Source organism: Ornithorhynchus anatinus, chromosome 1, assembly GCF_004115215.2.
Source record: "Ornithorhynchus anatinus isolate Pmale09 chromosome 1, mOrnAna1.pri.v4, whole genome shotgun sequence".
Classification (NCBI taxonomy): Eukaryota; Metazoa; Chordata; class Mammalia; order Monotremata; family Ornithorhynchidae; genus Ornithorhynchus; species Ornithorhynchus anatinus.
The window spans coordinates 113747028-113768005 of record NC_041728.1 but is presented as its reverse complement, the minus strand read 5'-3'; the positions used below and the strand labels follow the sequence as shown (position 1 = coordinate 113768005).

At 44.3% G+C, this 20978-nt stretch overlaps 1 protein-coding gene across 1 annotated transcript; it reads left to right on the top strand.

Moving 5' to 3' along the window:
* Window positions 1–2459: 2459 nt before the first annotated feature.
* Window positions 2460–19056, top strand: C1H3orf33 (chromosome 1 C3orf33 homolog). The gene is made up of 5 exons (XM_029063830.2): window positions 2460–2595; window positions 7199–7258; window positions 9871–10018; window positions 14409–14569; window positions 18367–19056. Exons 1-5 carry the CDS (start codon window positions 2497–2499, stop codon window positions 18739–18741), a joined length of 843 nt encoding a protein of 280 aa, XP_028919663.1. The 5' UTR covers window positions 2460–2496; the 3' UTR covers window positions 18742–19056.
* The last annotated feature ends 1922 nt before the right edge of the window (window positions 19057–20978 follow it).

Genomic DNA, 20978 nt, shown 5'->3' with positions numbered 1-20978 from the left:
ACAGGTCCCACATGGGGCTCCCATTCTAAGTAGGGGGAAAATGGTATTGAGTCTCCCTTTTGCAGATGAGGGAACTGAGGTACAGAGATGTTAAGTGACTTGCCGAAGTCACACGACAGACAAGTGGCAGAGTGGGGATTAGAACCCAGGTCCTCTGCCTCCCAGGCCGGTGCTCTCTCCACTAAGCCATGCTGCTTTTCAACTGTTCACTTTCCAGAGGCTCTTTCCCCACTGCTTTCAAATACACACATATCCTCTATGCTAAAAAAAAAAAAAAAAAATCCTCCCTTGACCCCATGGCACCCTCCAGTTCTAGTCTTCACCATTCCTTTCCAAACTCAAACGAGTTGTTCACAACCACTGCTTCCTCGTCTTCCCCTCCAACTCCCTCCTCAACACTGTGCAATCTGGCCCCTGTCCCTTTCACTCCACCGAAACTCCCCTCTTCAATGACCTACCTCTTGCCAGATCCATCGGACTCCACCCACCCTAATCCTCTTTGACCTCTCAGCTGTCTTCGACACTGTGATCCACCCTCCTCGGGAAATACTATCTAAACTTGGCTTCACGGACGCCGTCCTCTCCTGGTTCTCCTCCCATCTCTCTGGCCACCTTTTTAGACTCTTTCAATCGCTCCTCTTCTGCCTCTCACCCTCTAACTGGGGGTTCCTCAAGGCTCAGACTCCTCATGTATTTCCCAAGTGTTTAGCTCAGGGCGTTGCACCCCGTGGGCTTTCAACACATACCATTGCTGCTACTACGACTACTGTGACTATCAATTAATCAGTAGTATTTATTGAGTGCTTACTATGTACAGAGCACTCTCCCAGTACAGCAGAATTAGCAGATACGTTCCCTGACCATAACGAATTTATTATCTAGACTGCTGTAAGGTTCGGTTGTTTTCCCCCGACCCGCTTCCTAGTTATACTGTACTCTCTAAAATGCTCTGCACACAGTAAACACTCAATAAATCCAATTGCCTGGCTGACCCATGAAAGGTTATGAGCTTTAATTATAATAATTATGGTATTTGTTAAGCGCTTACTATGCGCCAGGCACTGTTCTAAGAACCTGGGGGTAGATACAAGGTAACCAGGTTGTTCCATGTGGGGCTCACAGTCTTAATCGCCATTTTACAGATGAGGTAACTGAGGCGCAGAGAAGTGAAGTGACTTGCCCAAATCACACAGCTGACAAGTGGCGGAGCCAGCATTAGAACCCACGACCGCTGACTCCCGGACCCAGGCTCTTTCCACCGGGCAGAGATTGTCACTGTTTATTGTTGTATTCTTTCACTCATTCACTCATTCATTTCATTGTATTTATTGAGGGCTAACTGTGCGCAGAGCCCTGTACTAAGCACTTGGGAGACTACGATACAGCAATAAAGAGAGGCAATCCCTGCTCACAACAAGCTCACAGTCTAAAGCGGGGGAGACAGATCTCAATATAAACAGGCATCAATATAAATAAAATTAAAGATATATAGAGATATATATATATATTAGAGAAACAGTGTGGCTCGCTGGAAAGAGCCCGGGCTGGGGAGTCAGAGGTCATGGGTTCTAATCCCGAGTCTGCTACTTGTCAACTGTGTGACTTTGGGCAAGTCACTTCACTTCTCTGGGCCTCAGGTACCTCATCTGTAAAATGGGCATTAAGACTGTGAGCCCCACGTGGGACAACCTGAGCACCTTGTATCCTCCCCCCTCCAGAGCTTAGAACAATGCTTGGCACATAGTAAGTGCTTAACAAAATGCCATTATTATTATTACTGTGTGCTGTTGGGTGGGGAGAAGGGGGGAAAGGCGAAGGGAGAAGCCAGAGCAACACAGAAGTGAGTGGGAGATGATAATAATAATTATGGTATTTGTTAAGTGGGGCTTAATAAAGAGCTCTGGCTACAGTAAGCGCTCAATAGATATGATTGAATGAATGAATGAATAGATGGATGAATGAACAAATGGATGATTGAATGAAGGGATGAATGAACAAATGGATGGATGAGTGGATGGATGGATGGATGGATGGATGGATGGATGGATGGATGGATGGATGGATGGATGGATGGATGGATGGATGGATGGATGGATGAAGGGATGAATGAATGGAGGGATGGATGGATGAATGAATGGAGGGATGGATGGATGAATGAATGGATGGATGAATGAATGGATGAATGAATGGATGGATGCATGAAGGGATGAATGAATGGAGGGATGGATGGATGAATGAATGGAGGGAGGGATGGATGGATGGATGGATGGATGAATGGATGGATGGAGGGAGAGAGGGAGGGCTGAATGAATGAATGGTTGAATGAAGGGATGAATGGTTGAATGAAGGGATGAATGAATGAATGACGGATTGGCTGTCCTCAAAAGGGGGCGGGCCCTGACAGGGGCAGCTGGGCGGGCTACGGTCACCCGGGAGACGGCGTGCGTGACGTCAGCGCGTCGGGGCGCCCCTGCCAAGCGACGGCGCGCGAGAGCCATGGCGTCGACCCCGGCGGGGGCCTCGGGACCCGGCGCTGTAGGGAAGCTGGTCGCCACCATCTCCCAGTGGGCGGACGACAACCTCGGCCTCATTCGGGTACCGGCGCCTCCCGCCGCGGGCTCCGGGGAGGGGAGAGGAGGGGAGGGGAGGGGAGGGCGATAAAACACGGGGAAGGGGGCGGGGCCGCCTCGCTGACGTCACCGCCTCCCCCGGGGCCCGGAGGGGGCGCATGCGCGCCGAGATTGTGCCTGTGCGCGTGCGCGCCAAGAGTGTACCTGTGCGCATGCGCGCCAAGAGGAGTGTCCCTGCCTTCCCCCCCCCCCCCAATAATCATCCTCATCATCATAATCACGTTGGTATCCGTTAAACGCTTACTACGTGCACAGCACTGTTCTAAGTGCTGGGGGAAGATCCAGGGTCATCAGGTTGTCCCACGTGAGGCTCACAGATAATCCCCCTTTTCCAGATGAGGTCACTGAGGCCCAGAGAAGCGAAGTGGCTTGCCCAGGGTCACACAGCACATAAGTGGGGGAGCCAGAATTAGAACCCACAACCTCTGACCCGCAAGCCCGTGCTCTTTCCAATAAGCCACAGTGCTCAGCGCTTACTATGTGCGAAGCCCTGTTCTAAGCGCTGGGGGAGAGACAGGGTCATCAGGTTGTGCCACGTGAGGCTCACAGATAATCCCCCTTTTCCAGATGAGGTCACTGAGGCCCAGAGAAGCGAAGTGGCTTGCCCAGGGTCACACAGCACATAAGTGGGGGAGCCAGAATTAGAACCCACAACCTCTGAACCGCAAGCCCGTGCTCTTTCCAATAAGCCACAATGCTCAGCGCTAAGCGCTGGGGTGGGGTGATGGAAGGGGATCAGGCTGTCCCACGTGGGGCTCACAGTCTTCATCCCCATTCTAGAGAAGCAGCGTGGCTCAGTGGAAAGAACCCGGGCTTGGGAGTCTGAGGTCATGGGTTTGAATCCCCACGCTGCCCCTTGTCAGCTGTGTGACTGTGGGCAAGTCACTTCTCTGGGCCTCAGTTACCTCATCTGTCAAAGGGGGATTAACTCTGAGCCTCCCTGCGACAACCTGACGACCCTGTATCTCCCCCAGTGCTTAGAACAGTGCTCTGCACGTAGTAAGTGCTTAACAAACACAAACATTTTTATTGTTTTACAGATGAGAGAACTGAGAAGTGAAGTGACCTGCCCAAGGTCACACAAGCAGACAAGGGGCGGACGTGGGATTAGAACCCACGACCTCTGACTCCCAAGAGCCCGGGCTTTTTCCACTGAGCCACGCTGCTTCTCTAATAATAATAATGATAGTGTTTAAGTGCTTACTATGTGCAGAGCACTGTTCTAAGTGCTGGGGTAGATACAGGGTAATAAGGTTGTCCCAAGTGGGGCTCACAGTCTTGATCCCCATTTTACAGATGAGGTCACTGAGGCCCAGAGAAGTTAAGTGACTTGCCCAAAGTCACACAGCTGACAAGTGGCAGAGTCAGAATTCGAACCCATGACCTCTGACTCCCAAGCCCGGGCTCCTTCCAAGGAGCCACTTTGCTTCTCAAAAAAATAGTAATAATAACAATGTTATTTGTTGAGCACTTACCATGTGCCAGGGACTGTACTAAGCACCGGGATGGATACAAGCAAATTGAGGTGACACGGTCCCTGCCCTGCAAAGGGCTCACAGTCTCAATCCCCATTTTCCAGATGAGGTCACTGAGGCCCAGAGAAGTGAAATAATAATGTTGGTATTTGTTAAGCGCTTACTATGTGCCGAGCACTGTTCTAAGCGCTGGGGTAGACACAGGGGAATCAGGTTGTCCCACGTGGGGCTCACAGTCTTCATCCCCATTTTACAGATGAGGTAACTGAGGCACAGAGAAGTGAAGTGACTTGCCCACAGTCACACAGCTGACAAGGGGCAGCGTGGGGTTTGAATCCATGACCTCTGACTCCCAAGCCCGGGTTCTTTCCACTGAGCCACGCTTGCCCAAGGCCACCCAGTAGACAAGTGGAGGAGCTGGGATTAGAACCCATGACCTCTGACTCCCAGGCCCGTGCTCTATCCAGTAAGCCACGCTGCTTCCCATTGATGGTATTTGTTAAAAGCTTACTATGGGCCAAGCACTTTTCTAAGCGCTGGGGTACATACAAGGTCCAGTCAACCCATGGACTTGGCCCTAGGGTCCAAGGGCAGCTTTTTTTAGACACATCAATCTGTCATACTTATTGAGCGCCTACTCTGTGCAGAACACTGTACTAAGCGCTTGGAAGAGTACAGCAGAGTTGGTTGACATGGCTCAGTGGAAAGAGCACGGGCTTTGGAGTCAGAGGTCATGGGTTCGAATCCCCGCTCGGCCACTTGTCAGCTGTGTGATTGTGGGCAAGTCACTTCACTTCTCTGGGCCTCAGTTACCTCATCTGTAAAATGGGGATTAAGACTGTGAGCCCCACGTGGGACAACCTGATTCCCCTGTGTCTACCCCAGCACTTAGAACAGTGCTCTGCACGTAGTAAGCGCTTAACAAATACCAACATTATTATTATTATTGACATGTTCCCCAGAGAAGCGGCATGGCCTAGTGGATAGAGCATGGGGCTGTGAGGCAGTAGGTTATGGGTTCTAATCCCCATATCTGCCACCTCTCTGCTGTGTGACCTTGGGCAAGACACTTAACTTCTCTGGGCCTCAGTTTTCTCAACTGTAAAATGGGGACTAAGACTGTGAGCCCTCTTTGGGAAAGGGACTGTGTCAAACCCCATTATCTTGTATTTACCTCAGTGCTTAAAACAGTGCTTGGCACATAATAAGTGCTTAAATACCCTAATTATTAATTATTATTCCCCAGTGAGTCTACAGGGCCCATTTTTTTTTAGTGTGGTATTTGTTAAGCACCTGCTGGGCACTGTACTAAGTGCGGGGGTAGAGCCGAGCTCATCAGGTTGGTCACGGTCCTTGAACCTGGAACTCACAGTCTTAATCCCCACTGTACAGATGAATAACTGAGGCACGGAGAAGTGAAGCGACTTGACCGAGGTCACACAGCAGACAAGTGGTGGAGCTAGGATCAGAACCCAGATCCTTCAGACTCCCAGGCTCGTGGTCTGTCCACTAGGCCATACTTCATATCTGGACCTTCCCAACCCCCATTGATTCACTCAGTTGTTTTTATGGAGTGCCTACTGTGTGCAGAGCACTGTACTAAGCGTTTGCGAGAGTACAATATAGCAATAAACAGGCACATTCCCTAAACTCAATGAGCTTATAGTCGGGGGTGGGAGGAGATGGACATTAATACAAATCAATTAATTACAGATATGTACATAAGTGCTGTACAGAAGAGAGTAATCGTGTGGCCTAGAACTCGGGCCTGGGAGCCAGAAGGTAGTGGGTTCTAATCCCAGCTCCACCACTTGTCTGCTGTGCGATGTTGGGCAACTCACTTCACTTCTCTGTGCCTCAGTTCCCGACTGTTAAATGGGGATTAAGACTGTGAGCCCCATGTAGGACAGGGACTGTGACCAACCTGAATACCTTGTATCTACGCTAGCGCTTAGAACAGTGCCTGGCACATAGTAAATGCTGAAAAAATATCGTAATTATTATTATCTGTCGGATTGGAGGAGGGAGGGTATTCCAGGCCTCAGGCAGGATGTGGGCGAGGGGTCAGCGACCAAATAAACGAGATGGAGGTACAGGGAGAAGGTTAGTATTAGAGGAGCAAAGTGTGCAGGCTGGGTTGTAGTAGGAGAAGTGAGGTGAGGTAGGAGGGGGCAAGGTGATTGACTGCTTTAAAGCCAATGAAGAGTTTTTTGTTGGATGTGGAGGTGGTTGGGCAACCACTGGAGTTTCTTGAGGAATGGGGAAACATGTCCTGAGCATTTTTATAGAAAAATGATCCGGGCAGCAGTGATCCCAGTGATCAAGTGTGTTTCCATCCCACCTTCCCTCCTCCGGCCCTGGCCGCAGCCTCTCGCTCCATTTTGCCAGCCCAGAGCCTTCCCCTGTCCACCGGCCCCTGAGGGCAAGAACTGCAAATTGTCCTCAATCACACATCCTCCAGAACCCCCTTGGTTTGAAAACCCGATCTCCTTGCAATCCAAGTACAAATCTATCAGTGTATAAGAAGAAAGCCGATGAAAAGGACAGAAAACACTCCCAGTAAATCAGAAATCAAAATGCTATACTAAAGCATCCAAAAAGTCAGTCGAAAAGTTTCTAACCTCTTAAGGATATGTGGAATGGAAGGCCAAGTGCTTAGTACAGTGCTCTGCACACAGTAAGTGCTCAATAAATACGATTGAATGAATGGAAATTCAAATATATTTGGGTTTTTTCTTCTTAATTCCTTAAAATTGCAGTTTACCAAGAGAAGGGACTAGAAGTTTGTTACTTTGAGTGTCAGTGGGGTCAGCAAAGCCAGGTATGGGTACTTCACCTTGAAAGTCATTTTTAAAATAAACAATTTAGTTACAGTGCATTGCAGTTTGACTGAAAACATTGAAAGCGCTAAAAAAGATTTATCAAAGACATGTCCTAAGGTGTCAAATTTCTGTGTTGATGTAGGGTTAAGGAGTGCAACATTCCAAATCAGAATGACTGGTTTTATAGTTGTTTAATTTTTAAATCCTGGTAAGTGTAGAGTTAGAAATGATTAGCAAGAGCTAATACTTCTAAATGATTTATTTTTCCTAGAACATCAGCACTGGAATGGCAGTCGCTGGAATCATTTTATTTGCAAAAAGTATTAAATTGGTAAGTTAAAATTTAATATAATAATGTTGGTATTTGTTAAGCATTTACTGCGTGCAGAGCACTGTTCTAAGCGCTGGGGTAGATACAGGGTCATCAGGTTGTCCCACGTGAGGCTCACAGTTAATCCCCATTTTACAGATGAGGTAACTGAGGCCCAGAGAGTGAAGTGACTTGCCCACAGTCACACAGCTGATAAGTGGCAGAGTCAGGATTCGAACCCATGACCTCTGACTCCCCAGCCCGGGCTCTTTCCACTGAACCACTGAACCACGCTGCTTCTCTGAACACCGTTCAGAGAGCAGTCATTTTCTGTTCTGAAAATAAACAGTGTATCCTTTTCTTTATGCCATTTTTAAATGAAATTTTCATTTAAACTTTTAAGAAATTGACAGGGAAGGTCATGGAAGGAGGATGTGTTTTGGCCTTACCTGCCGGTAAGGCAGTGGACTTGTGTGTATTATTAAGATGAGCTTTTTGCCTTTTATATCTAAAAATGACCCAAAATCTTCATTGCTTTGCAACAGTATGATAATTTCAGCCCATTCCAAACATCTGTAATGATTTCCATATATGAAAAGGAATTTTAAAGTAGTTCTACTGGAGGATGTTATAATCAGATTTAATTATAAATATTATTATTACTACTACTAAGAATAATAATGTTTTTAAGCACTTACTATGTGCCAGGCACGGTACTAAGCCCTGGAGTAAGTACAGGGTAATTAGGTTGGATAACAGTTTCTGTCCCTCATGGGAATCACAGTATCTTTCAAAGGAAGATTGGATATTAAAATCTCATTTTACAGATGAGACTGAGGCACGGAGAAGTTGAGTGACTTGTCCAAAGTCACCTAGCGGGCTTGTGGCAGTGCTGGGATTAGAACCCAGATCCTCTTCCTCCTAAACCTGGGCCCTTCCAGTTTTCTCAGGTTGTCTTAAAAGTGGCTTTTCTAATTCTTTAGAAGTAGCTCTTGTCAAAATGTATGTTTTAAGTTAGTAGACGAGTTTAAACTATTGGCTAGCACAATGGATATTTTTCTGTCTGCTTCGGCAACACTTGAATAATCAACACGGTGAATATACTCATGAAAATAATAAGGCGGTGTTTAGCAGCATTACTTTTAATAACACTGATTTTTCTACCAGGCACAATTTTATTGTCATGGTGGATTGTATCCAAGAATTTATGCCTCCCGATGGCCCTGACCGCGGAGCTCTCTCTTGCGGGATTCTAGCTGGGATGGTGCCTTTGCTACCAAACTGTCACTCCATCATTCTTCCCCGCTGTGTAGGAGGAGGGCTGTCCTCTCCCCTGTGACACATTCAGAGTCAGGCCCAATAGATTGCCCAAGTAACTGTTTCTGCCCTAAAATTTCAGATAAAAGCGAGAAAGTATTTATAACGTCTCCGCAGGTCACCCTAATGACTCCCTGTGTAACCTTTTTGGTAGTGGTATTTGCTGGTATTCCTTCTCTGGGGAACATGTCTAACTCTGTTGTATTCTTCCAATCGCCTAGTACAGTGCTCTGCACAAAGTAGGCGCTGAATAAGTATGACAGATTGACATAGCGCTTACTACGTGCCAAGCACTGTTCCAAGCCCTGAGATTGATCATCGGGTTGGATACAGTCCCTGCCTACTTGGGGCTCACAGCCTGAATCAGAGGGTAGAGGATTTAATCCCCGTTCGACGGATGAGGGAATGTAAAATACATGTTAACTGTTACCTGGTTTGTCTAGTCCTCTTTTCCCTTGGTTTACATCCCTCAATTTCCGTGCATAAGAAGGATTCTGGATTCTGCATACGTTAAGATTGGGTACACTGGTTTTTGTAATATAATGGTGTAGTAGGCTGTAAGCCGGACTGTAATCTATTCGTTTATTCAATTAATCAATCAATTTTTGAGCACTTACTGTGTGCAAAATGCTGTACTAAGACTGTAGTCTCCAAATGGTAAGCCCATGGGCAGGGAATGTTTCTACCTTTGCACACAGTATGTGCTCAATAAATATGATTGATAATAGTCTTGTCTTTGCTGCATATTCTCTGTATGTTCAAGCTATCTTCTATTTGAGAATGGAAGTGATAAGAGAGCAAAATCAAACATGTTTTACATACTTTGTGTTGACTCATCAATCAACGGTGTTTATCATAGAAATTATAGTGTGCTACTGTGTGCAGAGCACTGGGCTTAGCCCTTAGGGTAATGGGTAGAGGTTGAAGTTATGCCTGCACTCAAATAAGCTCCTCGTGGGCAGGGAATGTGTCTTTTTATTGTTATTTTGTCCTCTCCCAAGCGCTTAGTACAGTGCCCTGCTCCCAGGAAGCACTCGGTAAATCTGATTGAGTGAATGAATGAATGAAATAGTGGAGTTCTAACAAGGCCGCTTAAAGAAAATTAATGTGTAAAGGAATTAAAATGTTTCCCGAAGGTATTAAGTAAGGATATTTGTGAAATGATATATCTTCTAGGAGAATTTTAATGCAGCTCCTTATGGTGTTTGTAATCTTGTTTTACCCATCTTGGTAGATTTGATGATTTAATCCGATTTAAATTACAGTAATCCTTCTAAAATCTTTTGTTCCTTTTTTCAATCCTTTGAAATCCACAGACCTCCAAATTTACCCATCCTTCTGATATACCAGTAGAATTTGTAAAAAAGAATGTAAAGTTAAGAGGACAACTACGCCAAGTGACTGAGAAGGGTTTGGAAATCGAACATGTTCCCATTATGATGCCTTTGATTTCTTTACGGCCAAGTAAGTACAGCTGTTCCTTCCTTAATGTTCTAGTTATTTCTTGAAAAACGCTATGTAGAGCCAACCCAGTGTCCACATATTAATTAAAATGGAGGGGATGAGGAGTGTTTTCCATTAAAGACCTAATGCAAACGGAGGTAAAGGTTTGAAGCCATTTTAGCTGATGATTGCGAAGCGTTGTCGAGATGGTAAAATCCGAAGCTGGGTAAAGTCTAATTTGCTACTCGAATTCAGTTTTCCTACTTTTTATGCAGCTGCTAGGCACTACTCTTTCACTTGAAGAACCTTTGGACTTAGAATGAAAGGTAATACTATCACAAATTAGGCAAACCCAGAGAATTTTCTGTTGCAGGGACACAATTTCAACAACAGTAACTGCCAAACTGAAGCAGGAGTGTTGCTTGTCTTAAAAATAATAATAATAATAATAGTAATAATTTCAATAATAGCAATTGTGGCATTTGTTAAGCACTTATTTTTTGCCAGGCACTGAGAGAAGCAGCGTGGCTCAGTGGAAAGAGCATGGGCTTTGGAGTCAGAGGTCATGAGTTCGAATCCCAGCTCTGCCACTTGTCAGCTGTGGACTGTGGGCAAGTCATTTAACTTCTCTGTGCCTCAGTTACCTCATCTGTAAAATGGGGATTAAGACTGTGAGCCCCACGTGGGACATCCTGATTCCCCTGTGTCTACCCCAGCGCTTAGAACAGTGCTCGACACATAGTAAGCGCTTAACAAATACCAACATTATTATTATTATTATTAATTGCTGGGGTAGAAACAAGATAATCAGGTCCCACATGGGACTCACAGGTATTGAATCCCTGTTTTGCCGATGAGCCACTGAGCCACAAAGAAGTTAGGTGTCTAGCCCAAGGTTGCTTAGCAGGACGCAGGTGGTGGAGGTCAGTCCTAAATGGGTATGTTCCCTTTTCAATCAGTTACTTCGTATTGGACTAACGTTTCCTGGGATGACTAAGATGCCAAAATGGTGAGATAAACACTATTGTAACCAAAACCAGCTTTGAGCTGTACTTTACTAGATGCCATTGTGGAGAGAAGAGCTGGATAATCTAGAGAAGAGGTAATATAGAGGATGGAAAGCTTAAGCTAAGAAGTCTCTTAACAAATTCCCTCCTTTTAGAAAATTTCCAGCTCTACATTAAATGGGCAAACATTCGGCAAAAGGAGATTTAGCTATTTCCATTCAGAAATGTATACACTAAATGCCTATATGGCTGATCATTCTCTCAGGCATCACTGCTTTCTATTCCTTCCCATCCACCTTGAGGAGTTTCCCCCTCCAGCTAGCCCTCGACAGAGACGTCTCCAAAGCAGTGTGGCCTAGTGGAAAGGGCACGGGCCTGGGAGTCAGAGGACTTGGGTTCTAATCCCGACTCTGTCACGTGCCTGCTGTGTGACCTTGGGCAAGTCACTTCGCTTTTCTGTGCCTCAGTTTCCTCATCTGTAAAATGGGGATTTAAAACTGTGATCCCTTTGTGGGACAGGTACTATGTCCAACCTGCTTATCTATCCCAGTGCTTAGGACGGTGTCTGGCACACAGTAATTGCTTAACAACTACCACAATTATTATTATTATCCACAATTATTATCCACAATTGTAGTCATTTCCATTCATTAGTATGAATAATTGATAGTTTATTAAGTATAAATATTAGATGAGGGTAAGCTATATAGAAAAGCAATGTGGCTCAATGGAAAGAGCAGGGGCTTGGGAGTCAGAGGTTATGGGTTCGAATCCCGGCTCTGCCACTTAGCTGTGTGACTGTGGGCAAGTCACTTAACTTCTCTGTGCCTCAGTGACCTCATCTGTAAAATGGGGATGAAGACTGTGAGCCTCCCGTGAGACAACCTGATGACCCTGTATCTACCCCAGCGCTTAGAACAGTACTCGGCACATAGGAAGCGCTTAACAAATACCAACATTATTATTATTATATGTATAAATATACATACACACACATAGATACATATATATATATTTTTACATATAAACACACACACACATATATATTTTTAAATCTAATTTAGGAAAGTTCTTCGAATTAATGACCATTGAGTTAGGCTTTGGAGAGATATCTTAGAGGTCAGAGGGAGGTGGAAGACTTGGAAATGCAGTTTTATATGCTTAAAACAGGAATATCATTGGCTGAGGTCATTCAAAAATCCTTCCACTATCCCAAACAATGTATTTCTTAATAATAATAATTATGGTATTTGTTAAGCACCTACTATTGTGCCAAGCACTGTTCTAAGCGCTGGGGTGGATACAGGGTAATCAGGTTGTCCCAAGTGGGGCTCACACTTTGAATCCCCATTTTACAGGTGAGGTAACTGAGGCACAGAGAAGTTAAGTGACTTGGCCAAGGTCACACAGCAGACAAGTGGCAGAGCCGGGATTAGAACCCACGACCTATGACTCCCAAGCCCGGGCTCTTTCCACTAAGCCACACTGCTTCTGTAGTTTCATTCATCTCTAACCAGGCTCCTTGGTGGATAATTAAGTTCCTTAGCCTCTTAATTGTTTTTATTAACCTATTTACAGATCTCCAACAAGATACCATTAAAAGTGACTAGTCTTTGGACCTAAGGCTGGGATGAAATATATTATCAATTAATCACTGCTGGGAACAATGTTGAGTGCTTAGAACAGTGCTTGGCACATAGTAAGCGCTTAAAACGTACCATCATCATCATTATTATTATTATTATTAATCAGTGGTATTTATTGAGCATTTCCTTATGTACAGAGTGCTGAAGTATTAGTAGATCTAATCTCCTCCCTGAAGGAGTTTACAATCTAGGGGACGACCGATATTAAAATAATTTACAGGAAGGGGGAAGTGACAGAATACAAGGGTATGTAAATAAGTGTGGTGGAGGGGGTGGTGGGGAAATATCGAAGTGTTTAGAGGTATGGACTGAAGTACAAAGATAATGCAGAAAGGAGATGGATTGGAGTGGGTGGTCGAAAGATAGGTCAAAAAAGGCATTTTGGAGGAGATGGGATCTTAGTGGAGCCTTGAAGATTGGGAGACCTGTAAGCCCATCACTGGGCAGGGATTGTCTCTATCTGTTGCCGAATTCTATATCCCAAGCGCTAAGTACAGTGCTCTGCACATAGTAAGTGCTCAATAAATACGAATGAATGAATGAATGAATGAATGAATGAATGAATGAGACTCGTTATGGTGTCGCTTGGGTCTTTAGTAGAGGGAGAGTTCACTGGGTTAGTAACAGTTATGTGATCCCAAAAAGTAACTGTGTAGTCACGAAACAGGGTAGACAAAAAAACAATAAAAGACAGCCACTTTAGACTGATGAAAATATGTATATTTTTGTTCTTAGGTAGAAATTTTTGTATTTATACCATATTGCGTTTTTTTAATGCCCTAGCTGAATAATTGACTTTTTAACACTGCGTTCGTCTCAGTTTTGATCCCAAACAGTGATATTGAGTACTTCCTAGGTGCAGAGCCCTGTACCAAGCTCTTGGGAGAGTGCAGTCCAACAGAGTTGGTAGATTCAATCCCTACCCACAAGGAGTTTACAGTCTACACTTTTCAAGGGCAAAATGTGTGCAAGATACTTGGTTGATATCCTAACAATGATAGGCTTTGCCATTACAGTTTTTAATTGTAAATTGTGAAATTGGTTTATTGGAGGGTGGGGTTATTTTAATATACAAAGTTGCTAAAATGATGTGTTAACAATTGAAGTGGTTGTTGTGATTTGTTTGCCTAAGTTTCCCTTCCTTTTATCCCCTTCAGCTGACACCCTTCTGATTTGTTAGCTATCACATTCCTAAAACAGCGTGGCTCAGTGAAGCAGCGTGGCTCAGTGGAAAGAGCACTGGGAGTCAGAGGTCATGAGTTCGAATCCCGGCTCTGCCACTTGTCAGCTGTGTGACTGTGGGCAAGTTACTTAACTTCTCTGTGCCTCAGTTACCTCATCTGTAAAATGGGGATTAACTGTGAGCCTCACGTGGGACAACCTGATTACCCTGTATCTACCCCAGCGCTTAGAACCGTGCTCGGCACATAGTAAGCGCTTAAATACCAACATTATTATAAAACGAATTTGTGGATAGACTAGGTGGCGGCCTTTTATTTAGAAATACTGAATGTTTTGCAGGCTGTAAGCTTGTTGTGGGAAGGGAATGAATCTGTCATATTGATGCATCATACTCTCCTAAGCGTTCAGTACAGTATTCTGCACACAGTAAGCGCTCAATAAATTTCGATTGACTAGAGACAGACAGCACAGTCTTATCAATTTAGGGACAGGTTGCTGTAGGGATTGATTTCTTTTCACATTTGCCAAATGGGTCAAAAGAGCTAAATATTTTCTCCTCTCCATCTCATGTGTTAGAGCAGAGTCATGATGTTTTGCTGATTAAACTAGCAGGAGTGGAACTGACAGAAAATGGTAAGATCTGGTTAAAGAAGAACTTAAGGCCTTCACAAATGGTGTGGTTCCAGCTTCTTGGAAGGGAGCATTCAACACTCATTTGTCATCTTTTCCTGGCTAAGGTAAATGAAGTCTTAGAAGAAATTATTCTTTCAGGATGCTGTGCTCGATAGTTAAAAATGCATTTGAAGCTATGGTGAAAGGTGCAGACTAAGAAGTAATTTTGCCCATTGACCAGTGTGACAGTTAGGGGACCAAACTGGAAGCCATAAAGAGAAGGATAGTTTCAAAACCAAAAGCCATCCTTCTTTTTTCATTCATTTCTTCATTCAGTCATATTTATTGAGCGCTCACTCCACACGAAGCACTTGGAGTAAGAGAAGGATAGTTTCAAAACCAAAAGCCATCCTTCTTTTTTCATTCATTTCTTCATTCAGTCCTATTTATTGAGCGCTTACTCCACACGGAGCACTTGGAAGAGTACAATAGAAAAGCAGACGGACACGTTCCCTGCCCACAACGAGGGTACAGTCTAGAGGGGAGACAGGCATTAATATAAAAAAATAAACTGCAGATATATACATAAGTGCTGAGGGGCTGGGGTTCTTTGGGGGCAGGGACTGTGTTTACCAACTCTATTATATTATACTCTCCCAAGCACTTGGTACAGCACACAATAAGGGTTCCATCAGTACGATTGTTGGATAAATTGTTCCCTCACTTCTTCCCCATTTTCTATTTTTTTATCCAGTACTTGATAAGCACTTATTATGTGCTGGGCACTGTATTAAGCACTGTATTAAGTAGATAAAAGCTAATGAGGTTGGACGCAGTCCATGTCCCATATGGGGTTCACAAGTTTATGAAGGACTTACCCACAGTCACCCAGCAGACAAGTGGCAGAGCCCAGATAAGAACTCAGGTCCTTCTGACTCCTAGGCCCGTGCTCTATCCACTAGGCAACACTGCGACTGTAAGCCCGTCAATGGGCAGGGATTGTCTCTATCTGTGGCCGAATTGTACATTCCAAGCACTTAGTACGGTGGCTCTGCACATAGCAAGCGCTCAATAAATACTATTGAATGAATGAATGAATGAACTGCGTCAAGATTTGATTTCCTTTCTTTCGCTGAGGTTCAGAACAAGGGGAAAATTGTGAGCTAGCATTTGTCAGGAATGCTGGGACATGTGATCAGAGCAGGTCCTACCTAAGACTCATCACTCCCCTGTTGGCCTGCAGGGTATGCCCCAGGGGCCTGGGGGGCTGCACCAGCCTCCCAGAGATCTGCCTCCCCACTGACAATAATAATAGTATTCACGGTATATCTTAAGCGCTTACTATTATTATTATTATTATGGTATTTGTTAAGTGCTTACTAAGTGCCAAGCACTGTTCTAAGTGCTGGGGTAGATACAAGGTAATCAGTTTGTCCCACTGGTACTCACAGTCTTAATCCCCATTTTACAGATAAGGTAAGTGAGGCACAGAGAAGTTAAGTGGCTTGCCCAAGGTCACACAGCAGACGAGTAGAGGAGCTGGGATTAGAACTCCTGTCCTCTGACTCCCAAGTCTGTGCTCTTTCCACTAGCCACACTGCTTCCCTACTAAAGTAGATTAGACTGTAAAGTAGATTAGACTGTAAGCCCGTCAAAGGGCAGGGACTGTCTCTATCTGTTACCGGTTTGTACATTCCAAGCGCTTAGTTCAGTGCTCTGCACATAGTAAGCGCTCAGTAAATGCTATTGAATGAATAAAGTACTACTGGTACTTAGTACTGTAGTAAGCACTGGGGTGGATACAAGCAAATTGGGTTGGACACAGTCCTTGTCCCATGTGGGGCTCCCAGGATCAATCCCCATTTTACAGACGAGGGAACTGAGGCCCAGAGAAGTGAGGTGGCTTGCCCAAGGCCACACAGCAGACGAGTGGCGGAGTCGGAATTAGAACCCATGACCGTCTGACTCCCAGGTCTGTGCTCTAACCATTATGCCACACTGCTTGCCAATGTGCAGACTGCCCGGTAGCCAGCATTTGCCTGCCAGAATGAAGTTGCCGCCTACAAATTCCAGTCAGTCTCACAGAAAATGAAAGGCAGTTTTCCTCCAACCCAAGGTAGCTCAGCACCCTTCTGGGGAATGTGCCAAAGAGCACAGGCATCTTTCAAGTGTCTGTTTACCCCAGCTGCTTACTGTGGTGTTCTGCACACAGTAAACGCTTAATAAATACGATTGAATGAATAAATGAATGAAGAAAGAAGGATGGCTTTTCGTTTTGAAACTCTCCTTCTCTACAGCTGCGGGGGTCTGCTCCACTCCCATGGGACTATCCCAGCTGGACGGTAACCTCGTTGTGGGCAGGGAATGTGTCTATTGTATTGTACTCTCCCAAGCGCTTAGTACAGTGCTCTGCACACAGTAAGGGCTCAATAAATACCATTTAAAAAAAGGTTAAATGATTTGTTCAATGATTACTATGTGCCAAGCACTGTATAAAGCTCTGGGATAGGTACAAGCTAATTAGGACACTGTTCTTGTCCCACATGGGACTCTCAGTCTTAATTTCCATTTTACATCTGAAGTCACTGAGGTCTGGGGAAGTGAAGGGACTTGCCTAAGGTCACACAGCAGACATGTGGTGGAGCTGGAATTAGAACCCAGGTTCTTCTGACTCCCAGGACCGTGGCCTAATTTAGGCCACACTGCTTCTCTAATTAATCTTTTTAAAGGTCCCCATTGGGCTGACCTTAGGTTTTTTTCAAGGATTTCCTGCCAGGGCCAGCTGAAGGCATATTTCCTAGGCCCTTTTCCTTTTGAACACCAAAGATACAGTATTTGAGGAGAAAAGGGAAGTTATGACATTAGACCATAATTAACCAATATTCTGGCTAGAGGAACTATGTACTGGCAGATTATTTTTGTCAATTTTCAATCATTTGGTGGTATTTATTGAGTGGAGGACACTATATTAAGCACTTGGGAAAGTACATTAGACTAGAAGCAATTCCTTTCTCCTAGGAGTTGGCAGTCTAGTAGGGGAGACAGGCGTTCAAATAAACTATAGGTTGGAGAAGCATCCAAGTATAAGGAGAGGTGAGGATGGGGTGAATAACTAAATGCTTAGGGAATTAGGGGACTCAGGACTCAGGGCAGAGAGGTGAGAGATTACCGTGGATTAGTGGAAAGAGCACATGCTTGGAAGTCAGAGGGCCTGGGTTCTACTCTTAGCTCCACCTCATGCCTGCTGCATGTCCTAAGGTAAATCACTTAACTTCTCTGTGCCTCAGTTTCCTCTGTAGTAAAATGGGGATTAAGACCATGAGCCCTATGTGGGACATGGACTTTGTCCAACCTGATTAGCATGTGTCTACTTCAGCGCTCAGAACAGCGCTCGACATATAGTAAGCTTTTAAAAAATACCATTTAAAAAAAAGACTAATCATTAAAAGATTAATCATTCAGCGGTATTTATTTAGTGCTTGCTGTATGCAGAACACTGTACTACGCGCTTGGGAAAGGACGATATAACAAGAAACAGACACATTCCCTGCCCACAACGAGCTTGCTGTGTAGAGGGATGAAGAAGAAGGGAGTTCAGGCAGGAGGGAGGGGTTGAGAACGAGAGAGATGACTGGGAGGCCAAGGGAGTAGGTTGTAATTAAGTTGATAAAAGCTAATCAGCTATTGTAACTTGTATTTAAGTACAATACAAATTATTGGAGCAAACTATGTGGATTTGGTCGAGTGGGAGGGGAGCAAGGATAGGTAGGGGGAAGAGAGCTGAATTTTTCCAAGAGTCCTTTTAGCTTGACAGTAGACACTCTTATCTAGAAATAACACTTCGGAAGGAAGACTTTTTGACTATTGTTCCGACATTTCCTTTGCTAAATGACCAAATGTATATGTTTTTGTCTTATTTGAGGGTATGTTTTTTAATGTGAATCTGAGCGAAGAGATTTTGAGAAGAGGACTTGGAAAAACAGTGCTTGTAGAAGGCCTTCATCACGAATCCAAGTTATACTGGAAACTTCACAAAAGATTATTTCAAGCAGAATTGAAAGCGTTGAAGAAAGGAGAAGGCGTATGGCGAGACGAGTCAGAAAAAGGAAGTTACATGGAAAAAATTAAAAAGGTTAAAGGATTTTGGAAAGACACCTCAATAAAAGACAGCTTTATGGAACGTTTAAAATATCGGTACCAAAATTTTATACAACAAGTGGATAATAGCACATTTGTACTGAAGGTCAAGGAATTTACAAGCAGATTAACACTTGGAAGAAAAAAGGCAGATGATTGAAGAATTCTGGAGAAAGGCCAGTTAGAAGCGGTATCAAATTGTTTTGAGAAGCTCCTGCATGATCAGATACTTTAAAGTGTTTGGAGGAAAATATAGGACTATGGATAAATATAAAATTGGATCCAAATTAATGCAAGCATTCCTTAGTGACTGTGCTTTTGTGGTGTTTCCAGGAAGGTAGAAGACAATAAATAGGCGTAGGCTTACAGTGTTTACATGTAAACGAAAGGAACAAAAGAAAATGAAAGAGCTTATCTTTCTCCAGTTCTCTTTTTTGGCAGTTGTATTAAACCACTGTGTTCACTTCGCATTTGAGCCAAAGTTTCATTACTTTTCAAATAGTCTTGATGTTTGTATATTTGTACCGTTATCCTAATTTCTTATATATCTTCAAATGTACCATTCTTATCACACTTGGATTTGCACCCTTTATTCACCCTTCCCTCAGTCCCACAGTACTTACGTACATATCCGTAATTTATATTAATGTCTATATCATTCTCTAGACTGTTTAAGCTCGCCGTGGGCAGGGAAGGTGTCTACCAACTCTGTTATATCGTACTCTCCCAAGCACTTAGGAGAGTGCTGTGCATACAGTAGGCACTCAATACCTACAAGTGATTGATTATTGTTGCACCTTCTAACAATTTTATGCACAAACTATTTCCATAGATTTTACTCTGTAATAGCCAACCAAAGCAAACACCCAATTCTCATTTACTGGAACAGAGAATGGGTTTCTTGGGGAGGAAAGCCCCAGTATAAGAGATCCATGCTATCCTACCCACTCAAGGCACCCAGAGGAGAAGAGAAGGACTCTTCTTCCAGACCTCCAAACTGGAGCTAACAGTTCTCCAGATCCAATTTATCTGAGAAGGAAAACCTCCTCATTTCTCCCTGCCTTCTTCCTCTTTCTGTTGGAAGCTTTCATCAGATAGTTTAAAAAGTACTGGGGTGTATGAGTGTGAGCCCCGGGTGGGATGGGGATGGTGTCCACCTGATTAACTTGTATCTACCCCAGTGCTTAGAACAATGCTGGGCACATAATAAACGCTTAAGTACCAAAACTATTATTTAAGCAAGAGGGTCATTAATCCTGCCATTCAGGATGAATTGCTAAATGTTTTTCAGTCCACAGCAATTTTTACAAGCTTCAAGGTGGTACAAAATGTTTAAAATTAAAAAAAATTAAATCAATGACTATTAATTGGTGAAGTAGAAAAATCCCATTAAAAAAGGTCATAAATTGCAAGAATGCCCAGTGCATAAGGCAAGTGGCCCTGGCCCACGTCCTCCCGCGGTCCTGGAATGCCCTCCCTCCTCACCTCCGCCAAACTGATTCTCTTCCCCTCTTCAAAGCCCTACTTAGAGCTCCCCTCCAGGAGGCCTTCCCACACTGAGCTCCCCTTTTCCCTCTGCTGCCCCTCTGACCCCCCCTCTCCTCCCCTCCCCTCCCCTCAGCTAAGCCCCCTTTCCCCCCTTTCCCTCTGCTCCTCCCCCTCTCCCCCTCCCCTCAGCACTGTGCTCGTCCGTTCATTTGTATATATTTTCATTACCCTATTTATTTTGTTAATGAGATGTACCTCACCTTGATTCTATTTATTGCTATTGTTTTAATAAGATTTACATCCCCTTGATTCTATTTATTGCTACTGTTTTTGTCCATGTGTCTCCCCCAATTAGACTGTAAGCCCATCAATGGGCAGGGACTGTCTCTATCTGTTGCCGATTTGTACATTCCAAGTGCTTAATACAGTGCTCTGCACATAGTAAGCGCTCAATAAATACTATTGAATGAATGAATGAGTCATGGTAATCGTGGTAATGGCAAGTGTCATGGTCATCAACTTTGAAAGTCTTATTCAACTCATCTATAGCTAGTCAGTTACAATTAATGAGCATTTACTAGGTGCCAGGCACTGGCCCAGTGGATAGAGCAGAGGCCTGGAAGTCAGAAGGACCTGGGTTCTAATCCCAGATCTGCCATCTGTCTGCTTGGTGACCTTGGGCAAGTCGTTTAACTTCTCTTTACCTCAGTTACCTCATCTGTAAAATGGGAATTAAGATTGTGAGCCTTATATGAGACATGGGCTATGTCCAACCTGATGAGCTTGCATCTATCTGCCCAAGCGCTGATGGCACATAGTGCTTAACAAATACCAGTTTTAAAAAAAGTACTGTGCCGAACACTGAGGTAGCTGGAGCCATATCTTATCAGACAGTTCCTGGCCTACAGA

What these genes read in the sequence shown, in the direction of transcription:
- C1H3orf33 (XM_029063830.2), top strand. Translation starts at nt 2,497, where the DNA reads ATGGCGTCGACCCCGGCGGGGGCCTCGGGACCCGGCGCTGTAGGGAAG. An exon ending in TTGCAAAAAGTATTAAATTG is followed by an intron (nt 7,259 to 9,870) that starts GTAAGTTAAAAT and finishes TGAAATCCACAG; the next exon opens with ACCTCCAAATTTACCCATCC. An exon ending in TTTGATTTCTTTACGGCCAA is followed by an intron (nt 10,019 to 14,408) that starts GTAAGTACAGCT and finishes CTCATGTGTTAG; the next exon opens with AGCAGAGTCATGATGTTTTG.